This window comes from Planococcus citri, chromosome 3 (assembly GCF_950023065.1).
Source record: "Planococcus citri chromosome 3, ihPlaCitr1.1, whole genome shotgun sequence".
Lineage (NCBI taxonomy): Eukaryota > Metazoa > Arthropoda > Insecta > Hemiptera > Pseudococcidae > Planococcus > Planococcus citri.
The window spans coordinates 44,432,320-44,451,040 of record NC_088679.1 but is presented as its reverse complement, the minus strand read 5'-3'; the positions used below and the strand labels follow the sequence as shown (position 1 = coordinate 44,451,040).

Here is an 18,721-nt window from a genome sequence, read left to right as displayed (position 1 = left end):
AAGTTAAAAAAAACTCACATTCGAAAAAAATCCAAAATGATTTAGTTTTTCTGCTGATACTACTTTTCAGTAGGTACGCTCGAGAATAATTATTTTTTTGGAGGCTGCAGATTGGCTCAAAAATAGTTGTAATCAATTCAGGAGGGACCAACTCTGAGGAGTAAAGCTCAGGAAGATTTCTGTAAATTCCTGCAGCAATAAGCAATTTTGGATTTGGAAAAAAATAGCTGACCACTTATCGATCAGTGACTTCAAATTTTTGATTCAACCATCCTAATAAATTCACACCGTCAAACTTACGACAGAATCAAATTTTCAGCTGTCAGAATTTATTACAACGTCTTACCTAGAGAGCAATTTGAAATCGCGCTGGAGAAAATTCATATTTTTCTGAAGTCTCTGCTTCCCCAGATCGTTCCATAAAAAAGTCGAAATCAATCTAGGAACGCATAAAGCGTTTTTAGTGATTTTTTTCAAAAATCAAAAAATTCATAAAACAAACCAATTTTTATATTAACTGGCTCTTTATGTAGAAAATCAATATACCGACTAACCATTTTTAAAAATCCGTCAAAAATCGAAAAAAAATTTGGTTGTGAGAAGTGAATGACATGACATGCTCTTTCAGCCTTCAGGAAGTCAAATTTCAGCCCAATCGAAGTTTATATGAGTTGTAAAGGTTCCTTTGTCAGCTCAAAACTGATTTCGTTATTTAATTTAACTTTTCGGTTGAAAGTTCAACTTTCAAAATGACTCTTCAACTCAAAATGAAGGTCTCTCTGAATTCGGTCGAAATCCAGCGACCTCTTTTTTGCTATCCTTCCTAATAAATAGGTAGTTAGGTACCTGCCTAATCAATACAAAATGAAGTTTCAAAAAACAAAAATTGATTCTAGTAAAATGTTTTGGTAAGAATTTGCTAACACTGCAATAATTTTTTTTCTTAATATTATAGTTTTTAAATAATTGGATAATTTGAGATGAAAAACATTTCTTGTACAAGCATCCTGTAACGTTATTGTACCATAAAATAAGATTAGCTAATGAAAATGCGCTCGCTCGTTTGTTATTCTGTTGATGCGGTTCTGCTCTATTTGGTTGTATACGTTCAGTGTTTTATCTATGTATCGTATATGTATGTATGTAAGTATAAAAACAAGGTATTCGAGTTTTCTAGTTTTATAAGAATTTATTGCGCTGTAAAATAGGATGAAATCTTATTAAACAAAAGCTAGCGAAGTATATGATTACCAACGGTTTGGTAAATTCGCAGATACACATCTCGAGATAAAGGAATTATTTTATCGCGAAAGATAATACACATAGGCGCGGCGTCAACGTTTACTTTCTGCATAAAGAATTACTCAAAATACCTAATTCCCTCGACAAGTGCTTATTTAGATAGGTAATTGTAAGAAAAAACCATCAATAATTGATGGAATTAAATTTCACGAGTATAAGAGGCAGTAGGTAGGTAGCCAGGCAGGTAGGTACTTGAACCTGAAGAATTTTGTTCAAGTTTTCTGTCAATACCTATGTAAGTAAGTAGAAGCTATTACCTATAACTTTAAATAGGTGAATGAGGTAGGTTGTGCCTACTTTGAAGGGACTTCTAATGGCAAGATAAAAGATTGGATAGGTAGTTAGATAGCAAAGTAGGTTAAAGAACTTGGCAATTTATCGAAACCTAAAATCATGTGTAGATTTTCAAAATTAATTGTGGCCTAGAAAGCTTACTAGTTAGTGAGTAGGTAAGGTATAAATAAACTCCAGATCTATTACACGCCAAAAATAGTTCTGAAAATGTCTATTTTAGATTTAAGAAAAACTAAAAATAGCCAACATGGTATACAACATTTAATTTAGCGGAAACTTTCTTTATTTGCGGTAAAATGAAAGTCTAATATAACTTTCAGAATAAAATTGATTAAAAGGAAACAAACGCGGTAAGAGATTCGTTGTGGTTATCACATGGACGATTTCTTATTCCCTCTTACCCGAAAATGTAACGCCAACTGTGAAAAAAAAACTTACTAAAGAAAAGGTTGAAGAAAAATGGGAAAAGTCTCAAATTTTTCGCTATCGAAAAGTTCAAAGTTTCCAAGTTTTTATATTTACCAAGTTTTTTAAAGAGTGAAATTTTTCACGTTGAGATTATACTCGACTCTTTGTAATTGATAATCTATTTTCGTTACATTTAAAGAATCAATTTCTAAATCCAGCAAACTATTGCAACTTTTCGAAAAATTCTTCAATAGGTAGGTACGTACATTTAGAATTTGAATAACAAGTACCTACCTAACATCCTACCTGTCTATTTAGCATAAAATAAGTTGGTCGAATGATTTATGTATGAAAACCCTTAATATTGAAAATACACGTGCTTCGTGTCAAGATATCTTTTATTATTCGTCATGTCTTAAACAATTCAAGTTTAATACAATTTTTAAGGTATAATAGGTAAGGGTACAGGTGGTAATACTTGAACTCGACGTTTAAATAATTTTCGATTAGCCCATCGTAATCTAACAACTGGAAAGAGTTTCTTGATAACGTGATCGAAAATCAACGTTATTCCAACCGAAACTCTTTTAAGCGACGCATTTCTGTCATCTGAAATCTTGTCATTGTAAAAGATCGCATTGAACGTCTGATATGCTAATCTTTCTATGATGGGTACCATTGCTATGGCTATAACTACTAGTAATATTGGCAGCAGGATCATTTTAACTAGATTAGAAATCGAATTTTCTGGTACCTGTTGCATCAGCGCATCTCGTCGATCGCGACCAAAATTCATGAAATAATCTCTGATGCTTCTCAGGTTTTGCATCAACGACCCGATAAAACGTCTTGTATTTGAAAGATGAACAGGTGGATTCGATACATTTTGTGGCTGCGGTGGAAAATTAGCTCGGTTGTCTTTTTTTGCTGGTCGTAGTCTTTCGTGCGATTGGCTTCTGGTGACTGTGGCGCATTCAAAAAATTTACATTCTTCGGGTGGTAAATCCATTCGAAATGTCACGAAATTAAATCGTTAGGAATCGTGTGAGTTTGCAAGATAATTGGTAGTAATAAATTAGAATAAAACTGAGGTACGCAATCGAGTACATTTATTTGTTTCAAAAAATAAATACCTAGCAAAACGAAAAACATCGTGGAATTTAGTGTACCTAGACCTACCTACCAATTTGAAACTCTTTCTTTCCAAATTTCAATGTTAATTTAATTACAACCACGAAGAATGAAAACATTGTCGAATTCTCTGCAGCAACGACAAAAATTGATCCTGAATTATTTTACACCAAACATTAAGTAAAAGGCCAAATGAATGCGGTTCGATTAATGTCCAAGTATGTACATACAATAAGGGGTTTCTGATTTTGCTAAGTAATTTGTTTCCAACCGGGTAAATATACCTACCTAAAAGTTTCATTAGAAACATTAAAGCAACATACGTGGCTATACGCAGTCGAGCACGTGGAATGTGTGACCCGTCGCGAGACCTTACGATTTAGTGCTTGACTCGGAATCTCACAAAATAATATCATTTTCACTTTCAAGAGTAATAAATCAACAATTTGTTTTGTTCTGTTCCAGAATTTTTGATTTTTATGACTGATGCTCTCTTTTTTTGACATTCAACTCGAGCTGTCGAGTCCGTTCTTTTGACACAATAGACAATTTTTACCTTAAACTTTTCAAAAATGTTGTCATCTTTATGGTGTGTAGGTAACTTGTAATATTTTTACACTAAAAAAATAAATTGAACAGGAGGTATCCACCAACCAGGTGCTTGTTATACAGCCAAGATTAGAAATTGCAAAATATTCTGTTCAATTGTTTTTTGTTGAAAAAAATTCCGTAAAAATTCAATAGATATGTACCTATATGCCCTCTAGGATACTCTACCAGGTTTCTTGTACAGGGTGGACAGAAATATCGGGTACCCCTAAAAAAGTTTACTGCTGAATACTTCGGTTGGTCACAGTGAATGATAATAATGGTAGCACATGATTGGTTGTTAGACTGGAGAGATAACATTTCACCAATCATATGCATCTATTTCACGTTGCCAATTTATATTTTTAATGAAAAACTTTCTTAGGGGTACCCGATATTTCTGTCCACCCTGTAGGTAGGTAGGTAGGTAGGTAGGTAGGTAGATAGGTACCTACCTACTCACTTAGTTAAGTATCATATGAAAAATTTTGGTAAAATAAAGTCCACGTATAACAGTCGGCCTGTTAGGCTACTTATAGTTACTTACTTCTTTTCCTTATGAGTTTTCACTTTAAAATAGTGTTGCATAATTAAACAGTATTTCAAGCTAAAAAATATAGCACTGGAAGTTACTTTCTACCTTTTGAAAGTTATTTAAATTAGAAAAGATACAAAATACGTAAGTACGCGAGTAGGTACCAGAGCTATACCTACACTTGGATTCGTTGAACTTTTCTATCATTGAATAAAGTTAAGGGTCGCATTCAAACGATCACGTCGACGACGCCACGTGACAACGTTTTATAAAAACATAACCAAATAATAAAAAGGAAAGCTTAAAGTCAATACCTACCTATCTTGTTTTTTCTTCTTCGCGAAATCAATTGAAAAATAAATGAAATTACGATTTAGGTACTCGTCGGTACATTATCAAAAATTCCGATACTTTATCTGCTTTAGGTTAGGTATCTACTAGACTGCAATTGAAATAATTGAAATTGGGTAATTAATAAAATGGACATCTGTAGTACCAGACCTGAGTAAATTCTAATAATTTATAAGCGTTAAACTATATTGAAATACAATTTTATTATTGATGGTGGATGGTGCATGTAAAATTAATCGATACTACATATTAGGTTTGTACTTATTTACAGACTTCATCTACGAAAAAAAATTATCGAACTAAAGTTATGAATGGTACATTCTCCACTTGAAAGTTCTCTATGTGCATTACATACCTACCTACTTAGTACCTCCCTACATACGTTCAGATTCTTGTATTAAGCACATGGCTTCAAGCACTTTAGAACACTATCGTCCTAAACTTGTGATAATAAAATCAGAGCAGAGTACTTTGTAAGAATGGTTAAAATACCAGAAGGTAACTTGAAACATAGGTAACCTACTTATGGTAGGTGTACGTTAAATGCGTTTATAACTAGGTTAGCCTTTAGTTTGGATGAAGGAAAATTTTTTCTAGACACCTCTCAATTACTCTACTGTTGACGAGAATTTGCAGTAAAAAAATTTCGCTGCATTTTTCAAATTCAATACAGTGACGGTACGTATGTACGACGTACGTAATTGGGTACCCACACCCAGTCACTAAATAATAATTATGTGCAGCCATAAACATCATTCCAGCACATTCCAATTTACAAAAAAAAACAAAAAAAACATAGGGAGCGGAGCTACAAAACATTTCAACTTTGTCAAAAATAAAGACCATTACGTCATAAGTTATAAAATTCAAGCACCCTAGTTCTGCAGTATTCATCGTAAAAGCTATGTTCAAAATAATAAGTACAGTATACTTACCTAATACCTACCTACTTATTCGTTCTTATAAAACGAAGAAAAAAAATCAACCTACATATCACAAAATTTATGGTCCGTGTGAGATAGAAATTCAGAAACGACATTTTTATGTACCTTACATTAAGGAAATTTGCTAAATGAAAAAAGTAAGAAAAAAAAAAGAAGAAAAACTTATCTACACTAAACCAGCAGTAAATTACGTTCTAGCGATGAAAAAAATGTACAAATTACTTCGAATGCGAGCCTACATAAACTATATTATAAAGCTGTATTTAGAAAATTAAATTAATTTCACAATGTGCGATGTTCGATAAATTTTATTATAATATTCGAATTGTGTAATTGAATCAACTCCGTGAACAACAAATAACAAAACAACGGATATGTACGATAAGGAAATCTTATATCAATGGTTTTATTTTTCATTTCTGCAATAAAGCATTTTGCTTCCACTTCCAAATCTAAGGTGTATTCTTCAAGTTAAAAACCCGTGAAATAAGATAGGAATCCTTTTCTTTCTTTTCGGTGTGGCTGCAGCTTGGGCGAAAGAAAATAAAATAAAAAAATAACTAAATAACGAAGCCGCACTCTTCACACTTCATTAAATGAACGTACCTAGATCTAGGCAAGGTACCGATCTTATGATGCATTCGAGTTGAGAAATTGAATTTTCCCTTTTTGGCCATCAAAGTTACGCGTACCTTACATATAGGTAGGTATGCCCGCTTACTTGCTTGATTTTATCAGCATTTTCTTTGTTTGTTAAAAAAGTGTTTAATTATTAAACAAATGTTGTGGTACTTATCTATGATTTTGATTACAAATTGGTAGGTCAGAATAAATATTTTTAATTCTAATCTCAATCATCAGGTAGGTGAGTACTTACTAAAAAAAAAAAAAAAATAAAAGAAATAATTTTTCGAAGTGAACGAGATATGATTTTTCGTATGTATTTGATGAAAATTTATTATGTTGGTATCAAACTAATTTGAAATATTGAAAAAAAAAATGAAAAAGTAGAAAAATTACAGAAACGTACCATGCATACAACAGAGTCAACTTTTAAAAATTTAATTAGATTAGTTCAACGTGATAAAATGGCAATTGAACGGCCGATACGTTTAAAGAACAGCCATAGTCCATGAAATGAAAATTCGCTAAATATCTAATAAAAAAATGCAAAATAAATGTTTAAATTTTGACAAATATTGCATTATTTTTCCTCGAAATTTGTTATACAATTAAACTACCTACAAAAAAAGCAAGGAAATCTAAATCTAAATTTAATTTTGATATCAATAATTTCACTATTCACGTGAAATTTATTTTTAACAAATTGAATTAAAAAAATGTCCCTATTTTGGAGTACGTAGGTACCTATGGTTGTTCTTTAAATGCACCTAACTGTTTATTTTGTAGAAGATATAAAGTGAAATAACAAATAATTATTAATTATCAATCTATTGAATTGGAAAATATAACCACTCGACCATTTACGTTGAAGTGCCTAGAAAATTCTTAAAATACAAAATCAACAATAATTTTTATTGAAAAAAAAATATTAAATGATATGATACTTGCTCTATCTTTTTAAGTACCTACCTAGGTACTTATTTCTTCAAATTGAAAAATCTATCAAACTTCTCTTCTGCCCTTTCCCACTCTAGTATAAGGAAAGTATTTAATTCCGACTTCCGAGTCATGTCACATGGTCAAATTTCTGTATAGGTAGAGGTACCAAGTACCAACATACCAACTACCTTTTCAATTTTGAAATTAATGTTGAAGTAATTTTATCTGATTGCAGGTACACCTGGTTATGATACTGTGCGTCCTTTAGCTTATCCTGAAACACATGTATTCATTTTATGTTTTACAATTAGTGACCCTACAACGCTAGAAAATATTGTTACAAAAGTAAGTTTACATTGCGAGATTTATTTGGTAGGTACCACTGGTACCACAATAAATGCGACTCAAAGAAATTTCCCAAATGTTCATTATCTGAAAAGTGCTTTCATGCTTATTCAAACAAAAAGCTATAGGTAGGCTTGTTATTTTATCAGTGGTAAAGCGCTAATAGCGAATTTGTAATGGTTTATTCCAACTGTTATAGTTGGGAGTTGGGACAGTTGTAAGGAAACGTATATTTGTTATCAACTATTTAAAAGATGAGCGAAGATATATAATAACATTTACTATGTTTACAGTGGTATCCAGAAGTTCGCAGATACTGCCAAACCACACCATTAATATTGTGTGGGTGCCAAAGTGACTTGAGGAATGATTGTGAAACTTTATCAAAACTTGCCGAAATTCAAAGGATACCTGTGTCCGCCGAACAAGTAAGATGACTAATTCTACGTGTTAGAAAAAAATATTTTCAAAATATTACCTACGTACTTAACGATCCACTGATGTAAAATTTAATGAAATGATGATTCCATCTTTAAAGTATAAAGAACTCTCAAAGCCACAAAGAAAAAAAAACAAGAAATGATTTCACTTTTAAAATTTTCTTCATCAATAAATTGAGGTACCTACCTATTACCTAAAGATATTATTTTAAGAATAAAATTAAAAAATTTTGAATCCATAAAATGTGACAAATTTGCATGAGATGATCCTTTCTCTTTTTTAAATGAGATTTTAAGGTAGGTAGGTACCTATACTTATTACTCTTCACGACGTTGTTAGCCGCCAGGCTGCGCTCCTCAACACAGAGATACTCCGCCCGTGTAACGCGGCCCTGCCGCGCTACGAGCTACGTACGCTCGTGTAACTCTTCGCACTTGCTGTTTTGTTATACTACGTGTTAGATGTGTTCTCCGTGTATCCGAGTATTCTTTTTGTTGTTTGATGAAGTATTGTTTTATTTGATTAATATATTAATTGGTTAATTAATATTCCCCGTGTCAACTCGTTATTTCGTAATTATCAATTACTCAAGTTCTCGCCGATATCATGGTATGCAGAGCTGATGGTGACGAGAGCGGCCAGCACATGTTCGCCATGTTGCTGGATGCCTCGAAATCTCAGTATTTATTTCTATTTATTAGTAATTATGCTTATTATGCTTTTAAAAGTGGCTTAATTATGCGTTCTGAGTATCAAAGTACTCGAAATGGCGATTTTCACACACACAGAGATTTTGGCTACAGAGATGGAAAGATGACGCAACACGTGTGAAACCGGCGTCAGAGTATTAAAAAGAGTTCCAGTGGTGAATTTTTCCGAGAATTTTAATAAGATGAGACGTTTATAATACGTATAAAAGAGTTCCGGAGATGATGTGAATTATGATTTATGAAAATATTACGTAGAAATGAGATCTGTGAGTCCAAGATCCACACACGTGTTCGCGGGTAGTTATACGCCGTTATTAGAGATGAAATTCGAGCCAAATTAGTTCAGAGATTCAAAACAAAGTTTAAATTGTGTGTGTTGAAATAGCCATAGCGTGTACAGAGATGCTGTGTAGTTTTCGGCTGCCTAACAGAGAAATTTTTGCCATTTTTCGTTACGATGTGCACACCTCTAGTATGATAGAAAACGACGATTCTCTACGTATTTGGACCAATTTGAGTAACGGGCAGCATCACAGAGAAGTGTAGTTTATGTTTGTGCTTGTGTACGTACGTTTACGTTAATTCGGTGATCGTAACGGTTAGAGCGCCCTAAGGTCATGCCCGATTTTTCTTTGGTCAGAGAAAACTTAGAGAATTTTTCGAAATTTTGGAAATTTTTGAAAATCTTGGGCTTCAGAATCGTTGTTGTTGTTAGCTAGTAAGTTCAGGCTGAACGCTAACCTATCATACAGAGAAATCAGGCGACACAGAGAAGTGAAATCTAGCTGAGAAGTGTGATCCGACTGGACCGAACGACTCTGTGTTGAATTGGAATTAATTAGGAGTGTGACTAATTAATTCAAAATTTGCTTTGCTGATGCTGTTTTTGCGTGCTATTTTTCTTACGTCACGAAGTACCTGAGCCCTTCCTAGTATCGCTAATTTGAGTCAATTGTTCGTGCAGGCTGATAGACATCGTAGAGATGATGATGACCGTAAGAGCAGACGAGATGAAGACAGGTATCACCGGTCTAAAGCCCAGAAACGGTCCAGATCAGACTCCCGAAGCCGCCACCGACGTCATCGTTCCAGTGAGGAACGCGAGATAGATATAGAAGCTGAAACGCGACGAATGAACGAGATTCAGGCCAACATTGAACGTCAACGCCAGAGAGACAGAGTAAGCACACGAACCAAGTTCAGAGTAATTTTTGCATATTTAATTAGAGTAATTAGTATTGATATAAACAATGGGTAACTAGGAAAGGGAAGAAAGTAACCGAAGAAAAGCCCATAAGTCTGAGTCGTCGAGATCAAATCGAGATGTAAGTACACAGAGTAATGTAGATTCGAGTAGACAGACGACTAAGTACAATGAAGGTGATATTGTCACTCAGTACAAAATTATTAGAAACAATAGCAATCAGGCTCCGAAGACAACCAGCACTGAGACACGCACAGAGAACGTAGTGAGTAATGAGAATACGACGAGAGAGGTAGAAAAGAAAAAGAAGAAGAAAAAGAAAAAGTCTAAGTCACCGGAGAAACAGAGTCCGTTATCATTTAATCGAGATGTTGTGCCAGTAGCAATTCCGCTACCACCTAAGAATGATTGTCGTACGGTTGCAACGTTATCACAGCCTTCAACGTCATCTCAGAGTTCCGTACAGCATCCGAGCACGAATCAGGACCAGTTTACGAGTTCGCACGTACAGAGTGAAGGTGAAATTCAATTGTCGTTTTTGAATTGGGAACCAGGTGCGAAGCGGAGAGCAGCGATGGACCAAGCGATGAGTAAATTGCTTGCACTGAGAGCCGAAGATGAGATGGTTGAGAAAGCATTGAAGAAGAAACGAAAGCGCTCAAAGAAAGAGACAGAGACTGAGAAACCGATATTAGTGAGAAGAATGCCGGATGCTGTGCCAGCTACCGAGAACACCATTCAAACTGAGACAGTACCGCGACCCGCGCCTGAACAGCAACGTCAAGTTGAACGACCCCGCGCCCCGACGCCAAAACCAACGATGTCCGACGCTTCGGAAAATGAACGTAGTTCTTCAGACTCCGAATCGGACTCGGAAGAGTCGGATGATGATTCGTCTGATTCCAGCTCCGAAGAGGAAGAAGAGGAGAACGGAGATGATTCTGGAACTGGAGGAGGTGCTACGTCGAACAGTACCCAAAATCCTCCGCCTCCTCCTCCACCATCTGGAAATAGTACGAGTACACAGAGTGAGCCAGCGACTGAGACGAAACCGAAGAAATCGTCTAAGAAGTCGAAAGAGAAGAAAACGCGTTCCAGTAGGAAAAACCGTCTGACAGAGAATATGATGCGAAGCAATCATGAAACGCGTAAGGTACTGACGAAGGAGGTGAGAATCGAGACGTGGCATCAGATGCTACAGTTGGATGCTGAGATCTACAATATTAACCTCACGAAGCGGACCAAGAGGAAAGCTGAGGAGAAGCAGCTTCGTAATCTCGTTCTACACAGACTAGACGAATATTATTTTGTGAGAGTAGGGCATATTACGCCTGTACAGAAGATGATCGACGCCATTTTCGACTTACGGAGAGTAGAGAGGAACGTGAGTAGGGGTACGATCAAGTCCGAGTTCAACAAGTTAATGCTAGGTAGAGGGGAAACTCTCGACGCTTTCTTTGGGCGTATGGACGAACTCACCTACGACTTTAAGATGCAAACGAAAGGGGAAGAGATTCCCGAGCCAGAGATCTTTGATAGGATAGTAGAGGCGACAGAGTCTATCTATACAGAGCTTAGGGTTATTCTTAAGTCTAAGGGCGAATATCCTCATACGAGTCTCGCTGACCTTAAGTTGTTGTTGTTACAGCTGGAGTCTGAACGGAGAGGTGGGCCGCAGCAGGCCAACTATGCTAGTCACCGACCAGTTATCCGACGGAGCGACGGAAAGCCCCAACCGAGACCGCCTTACAACGCCGATACCCTACCGAGACCGCCCGATCACAATTGTTACAACTGCTCCAACCCGGATCATTACGATTACGAATGTCCGAAGTGGGAAGATGGACCGAGGTGTTTCAGATGTTCGGAGTGGGGTCATTTTGGAACGACGTGCAACAATCCCCGCGTATTCTACAAACACGGTAAATCAAAACACAGAAGTAATAATCGTAAACCGAGGTTCAATTACCATAAAAATCGAAATTCTTATCGCAGCCGTTCCAACTGGGGGAATAATTCGCGCCGCCCCAGGGGCCAGAATTACACTCCCAAGAGGAACCGGCAACCGTACCGAGGGAAACCTCGTTACCAGAGTAATTGGAAGAACAATAAGAAGCCGTATACGCCTCGTTCGAATCGCGATCGTCAAAAGACTCCGCCCAAGAAGAAAATCGTTACTAACAAACCCCCACCCAAATCAGAGCCGAAGAAGTAGTTTCTGTGTAATGTTGAGACACTAACCAGAGTTGTATTTATTTTACAGAATTCGCAAAGTACCGAGATAGTTCCCGAGACAACCGGATCAGAGATACAATTAACGGAGCAGCCCAATTAATTAGCGGTGAACGGCAACCGGAGGATTTTATGGGTATACCGAGATTCGACCGAGACGCGAGAAACGATATCGAAGAAAATCGTCGAAGACATCAATCGTCGAGCCGTTACCGGTCACCGAACCGCGACGAACAACATCGCAGCCGCTCATCCCCGCCGAGGGAAACCGATAAGAGTAGCCGGAGCGCAACAGACAGAGATGCAACCCAAACCGAGAATCGCCGACAGAGCTCATCAACGCATTCGTCAGCCAGCGGTCCATCACCGCCGCCCGGACGCGGTCGCTCTATGGCGAGACCGGAGGGAGCGCGACGTCTACGTAATTTTCCTGCGATGCTTGTAGACCCGCACATCGAAGAGGAATCGCCGTACACGTCTTTCCTACTGATGGAGCTACCGGACATCGACGTTAATTCGCTCAACGGAACCCAGGCTGGATTGATTTACAACCACATCGCCAAGTGGGAACAGATGTTGGCTTGGTTTAGAACGCGAGTGGAACTGAGAATTCACGCGATTAACGTCGAAGCGAGAAAACCGACAGAGATCGAGCCTGTATTCGATATAGGCGGCGTCGAGTATTCGTCGTTTTTGGACACCGTCGGACCAGCCATTATTGGCCAACCAATGGTTCAACCGCCGCCTGGTTTTCCGCCAATACCACCAGTTCCGAAGCCGGTCTACCTGGAACATACGAAAGAACAGACGATGCTGCCGTTTACCAACACACCGCAGCCAGGAACCAGCGCTTCGACGTCGAAAACAGAGAAACCGGTTGAAATGAACCCGATTGGGTGTATTAAGGCGCCGGAGAATAAAACAGAGAAAGGATCAAGCCCAAATAAACCGCAAACGAAAGCCGCGAAGAAAGAAGGCACTTCAACGGACGAAATTTTCAAAAAGTTTCGTGAACAGAATCCGAACGCCGGTAAATCGCCTTTGAATCTTGGAAAGGTGTATAATCCACGCAGGGACGCGAGGACACCGAAGAAAATGGATACGAACAGAGAAGGCCCGGAACATCGTAAACCGACGAAGCCGACTAAACTCGATCGTACAATTGCGGCGCCGAAACCCCCAACCCCGCCACCGATGCCGGAAAAACCGTTGTGGGAAGTTAAATCGACGAAAGCGGTTGCCGAAGCCGAAATGGATACAACGGCTCAATCCGAGGCGAAAACCGACGACGAGTGGAACAAGCCAGGCCCGAGTTCAGCACAGAGTAATGCAACAGAGAAGCCGCATTTAAATTCGTTAGGCCAAGATATGAATGCGCCGCGGCCACACACGCCCGAAATCATCCGGCAAAACCTACTAATTCGGCCAGACATTCCGTGCGAAGAAGAATGGGAAATTGGCGACGGAGAAGTGATTGATCGACGGAGAGCGAATTATCGTTCCGTTAATTTCATGTACGTGAAGCAGATCATGGAATTGAACTTCACGAAGGTCAACGAGAGGCTCACCGAGATCGAAACGCGCCTTCACCGAGAGCAGGTTCCTGATGAAGCAGACGAGGGAAGGCCGATGCCGGATGCCGAGAGGGCCCTGTTAACCAGGCAACAGGAGGAGTTAAACGACGCAGCGATGGCGATCACGCGCGTATTGGAAGGTAAGCATGTCACTTTCTTAGGTGATACGGGAGCTACTTCCCATTTTATAAACAACCCAGAGTATTTGACCCAGTCCACAGAGTATGTACACCCTATTCAAGGTGCGAACGGAGATCCGAGTGCGTTACTGAGTTCGAATAAGAGAGGTATGATTTTAGGAATGAGTGAAGTGTGTAATTCGCAAGTTCATTTGACAGACGTTTTAGCTGTACCAAGGTTGACAGAGAATTTACTTTCGCTAAGGAAGTTTGTAGATCTTGGGTATGAGATCTTACTCACCAATAAACACGCGTCCATCATTGATCCAGTTTCGACGAAGGTTATTTTAGCCGGAGAATACAAGAGACCATATTGGGAATTCCGTATTCGAACCAGAGATCGTGAAATCGCGATGAATACGACGACAAAGGAGAAACCCAAAAAGAGACCTCATTCGCCGACGAGACCAAGTTGCAGCAGTGCCAATACGTCGAAGAGCATAAAGAGGAGAAAGGTTCAAACAGAGAATTTACCATCAACGTCGACAGCTGAAACTGAAAATATACAAGAGATGAATGAACCAAAGGAAGTGAAACAGAGAACGAAATCGAAGAGGAAGGGGAAAAAGAAATCGAAGGAGAGCTCTCCAGGTAGGAGGGAGCGATCTCAAGAACGGAGGGAGCAAAATCGTGAGATTATTTCACCTGTTTACCTATGCCCGGAATCGATTGATGACATCAAATTGAACAGAGAGATCTCAGACGAAGAACTGGGACAACCAATCAACGTAGAGAGATTATCGACGGTGAAGAAACCCATGAACTACGTCGATTTTAAAAACAGTCCAGCCATGAGATGGCACTACAGATTGGGACACTTGAGTTACGACTGTATGATGAAGTTAAAGAAGACGAGTCCAGCGTTAGCGAAGGTGAAAATAAGTCGTGAGCAGATTCGTTCGTGTGAAGTTTGCATTCTAGCGAACATGAAATTGAAACCGTTCAAGGAAGTTCGCGACAAATCGAAGTTTATCTTCGATCGAATCCACTCAGACGTTATGGGACCCTTGAAAACACCGACGCTCTACAAACGACACAGATGGATAGTAACGTTCGTTGATGATGCGAGTAGATTCGCTATTGCATACACGATGCAATACAAGTCAGATGTTCTTGAATGTTTTCTAATGTTTCTTAACTTAGTTGAGAAATATACCAGAGGACGTTCGAGAGTATCTACACTGAGATGTGACAACGGAGGAGAGTACACCGGAGCTGCGTTCAGACAGTTATGCGATCACAGAGGAATTACGATTGAATACTCCGAGCCAAAAGCACCGCAACACAATGGAACCGCCGAACGATTCAATCAGACGATTATGTCGAAAGTCAGAGTAATGCTTTTGGACTCCGGAGTTCCTCAATATCATTGGGATACAGCTTTAGCAACGGCAGTCCAAATCTACAACCGAGCACCTCATTCCAGTATTGGTTACAGAATTCCAATAAAACAGATTTTTCCGGACGTGACTTTACGAACAGAGTATATGAGAAGGTACGGATGTATTGCGTATGTACACCGAAATGATCCAACACTACAGAAAGTTGACCAGCGCGCCGTTCTTGGAGTTCTTGTTGGTTTTACCGCTACAGGTTATAAAGTCCTACTACCGCAGTCCAATAAGATCATCCGAGCCACGCACGTGAAATGTGTTGAATTTAAGAACTACAGAGACATAAATGGATTGACAGAGAAATACGTACCAGAGATACCTGAAAGAGAGTGGTTGAAAGAATTCGAAGAGATCTACCGGAAACCTGAAAATGAACCCCGCAGAGGACCGTTACCGACGATCGTTGATAAATGGCTACGTACAGCCTCCAGAGAAGTCCAAACTGATCCAATAGATCTCGGAGCGAAACCGGAGATGAAATCAATAGAAACTCAAACGGATATAAAGTTATCGATCCTGTGTGACCCAGATGATAAGACAGAGAGTGATTCCGACACAGAGTGGATTGAAGAGGAAATTGATCTAGGAGCTCTCACCGCGAAGGAAATTGAGACAGATTTTTCGATAAAGGAACACTTCGACGCTGAGATTGAGAAATTGAAAAAGTACCATAAACTTACCGAAGATACGAAGGATTTAAACGCTTTCGCGCTTATTACGAACATCATTTCTGACCCAACGACGTATAAGCAAGCGATGAAATCAACAGAGAGACATTATTGGCAGGAAGCAGTTGATGCTGAGTTGAAATCGATGGAAGACAACGGAGTATGGAAAGTTGTACCGAGACCCAGAGACACCAGAGATAAGAGACATACGATTGTTGACTCCACAATGGTATTCAAGAGGAAGATCGATACCAAAGGAAACGTGAGATATAAAGCCAGGTTAGTAGCCAGAGGATTTAAAGACAAACGGAGTATGGCGATTTCGAAGATATACGCGCCAGTATCCAGATTGACCACTGTACGAGTAGTATTTTCAGTAGTAAACAGATTGAAACTTCACGCCAGACAACTCGACGTAACGACAGCTTTTCTTAACGGAGATTTGGAAGAGGAAACCTACATGGAAATCCCTGACTGTGTTGACATGTCAGACGAAGAGAAAAAGGAGTTCGTATTTAAGCTGGAAAAATCGTTATATGGCTTGAAACAGAGCCCCAAATGTTGGAACCGAAAGTTTGCGGAGAAACTGAGAGAACTAGGGTTCGAAGCCGATGTCAATGACCCTTGCCTATTTTGGATTCGGAAAGGCAAGTTTCAAGGCATACTGATTATCTACGTGGACGATATGATATTTGCTGGGAACGATGCAAAGATTTTAGAGAAGTACGTAGAAAAACTGAAAAGTATTTTCAAGATGACAGATATGGGAGAGCCTAAGAAATTCCTTGGATTACGAATACAGAGAGACAAAGAACAGAATACTTTAACGTTAGACCAAGCCGAGTATTGTGATGAAATCTTGAAGAGATTTAACATGGAGAATGCGTATTCGACAGAGATTCCAATGCAGCCGAAAAGCCAAAAGAATAAGACAGAGAAACCGAAAAAGAATAAACCGAATAAGCGAGAGAGACGACGTCAACAAAATCCGAAACCAAAAGCGAAGTTTGACGGAGCACCTTTTCCATACAGAGAAGCGATTGGCAGTTTATTGTACCTGAGCAACGCTACGAGACCGGATATTGCGTTTGCAGTAAATTGGCTAAGCAGAAAGCAAGGAAATCCAACACAACAGGATTGGCAGGAAGTTAAGCAGGTTTTTCGATATCTACGAGGTACCCGAAACCTAGGGTTAGTGTATACTGGAACCGGAAAAGGAATCGATGCTTATTGTGATGCAAGTTTTGGAGATTGCGACGACACGAAGAAATCTTCTGCCGGAATTGTAATTCGACTCAACGGAGATCTGGTCAAATGGTCCAGTAAACGACAGGGCTTAGTAGCCAATTCGACGTGTGAAGCCGAATATATCGCGATTAATTCATGTTTAGTTGATTGCGTAGGTGTAAACGCATCCCTGATGAGAGCCACCGGAGAAGATTACCGACCATACGTCATTCACGGAGATAACATTCCAGCCCTTACGTGTGCAAACAAACCTGGAGCACCAACGTTGAAACACGTTACAGAGATCAAGATGCATTATATTTTGAATGCTGTAATCGAGAATCAAGTCACTTTAGAGTGGGTTAGATCAGCTGACCAAGACGCTGACATTTTGACGAAAGCCTTACCGAAAGAGACGTTTATAGAGCAGAGAGACAGATTACTGAGTGAAATTAAGTAGAGTTTTCATCCCCGAGCCCGTCCCGCCATGAATTCAGAGTAAACAGAGTAGTACAGACTAAAACAGATATGCGTATGTGTTTATTAATTGTTTTAGATCCTGGTTCAATTGAAGACGCGATTGAAGGTCTGCATCAATTAATCGAGATGTCGCGTATTTACCACTTTGCGCTGGATGAACACCCGCAACGCGTATTAATGATGCTGCGAACAGAGAACCTGACTATTGATGAACGTAGACGTCAGAGAAATCGCGAACGGAGACACCGCAATCGAGCGCATCGCCAAAACGCCGATAACGTAGACGACGGTATTGACGTCGATTATTTTTCCGATTCTGAAGATCGTGGTCCAGGCGATGCTGCGCCGAATTTTCAATTACTAGGCGAACGTTTACTTGATGAAGCCTATCAACGGAGAAATCAACACGATAACGACGATCAACCAATGGGATAAACAGAGAGAAAAACAGAGAAAAATTTTTTATTTGTAATTTGTCGTTGAATTGTTCCGAATATTCATGTGTTGAATCTGTGTTCCTGTTTATTTGAATTTTGTGATTTATTTGTTCCTGTTAATTATAAGCTGTAAATATGTTTTTGCGAAAGATGAGTCGCGCAGGGAGGGAGTGTTAGCCGCCAGGCTGCGCTCCTCAACACAGAGATACTCCGCCCGTGTAACGCGGCCCTGCCGCGCTACGAGCTACGTACGCTCGTGTAACTCTTCGCACTTGCTGTTTTGTTATACTACGTGTTAGATGTGTTCTCCGTGTATCCGAGTATTCTTTTTGTTGTTTGATGAAGTATTGTTTTATTTGATTAATATATTAATTGGTTAATTAATATTCCCCGTGTCGACTCGTTATTTCGTAATTATCAATTACTCAAGTTCTCGCCGATATCAGACGTAATAGTGTGCTACGTGCACGTAGCTTTTGAATATCAAGTTCGATTGTACCTACACGTATAAACAAGCATTAAAATGATAAAAACTTAACTCAACTCGAAGCGCGTTCTAAATTCATTTGAAAACTTAAGTCAAAGGATTTCTCACTTGGAATGATTTTCTAATTCCGGTATGCAAATATACGTACCTACTACCTAGCAAGTATTAATATCATTATACCCGGGTAAAAGATTTTCTATCAGTGAATATAAAACTTGCTTAGAATA

The 18,721-nt window shown here is 38.9% G+C and overlaps 2 protein-coding genes across 2 annotated transcripts in view; both read left to right on the top strand.

Moving 5' to 3' along the window:
• Window positions 1-18,721, top strand: part of LOC135841083 (ras-like GTP-binding protein rhoA) — a 48,109-nt gene that overhangs the window by 26,932 nt on the left and 2,456 nt on the right. Inside the window, exons 3-4 of the mRNA XM_065357885.1 lie at window positions 7,352-7,461; window positions 7,755-7,889. Of these exons, the coding sequence (XP_065213957.1) occupies window positions 7,352-7,461; window positions 7,755-7,889 (245 nt within the window). The remainder of the gene's footprint in view (window positions 1-7,351; window positions 7,462-7,754; window positions 7,890-18,721) is intronic.
• On the top strand, window positions 7,900-18,393 carry LOC135841079 (uncharacterized). The gene is made up of 5 exons (XM_065357880.1): window positions 7,900-8,511; window positions 9,577-9,792; window positions 9,875-11,738; window positions 12,080-13,762; window positions 17,647-18,393. Exons 1-5 carry the CDS (start codon window positions 8,509-8,511, stop codon window positions 18,003-18,005), a joined length of 4,125 nt encoding a protein of 1,374 aa, XP_065213952.1. The 5' UTR covers window positions 7,900-8,508; the 3' UTR covers window positions 18,006-18,393.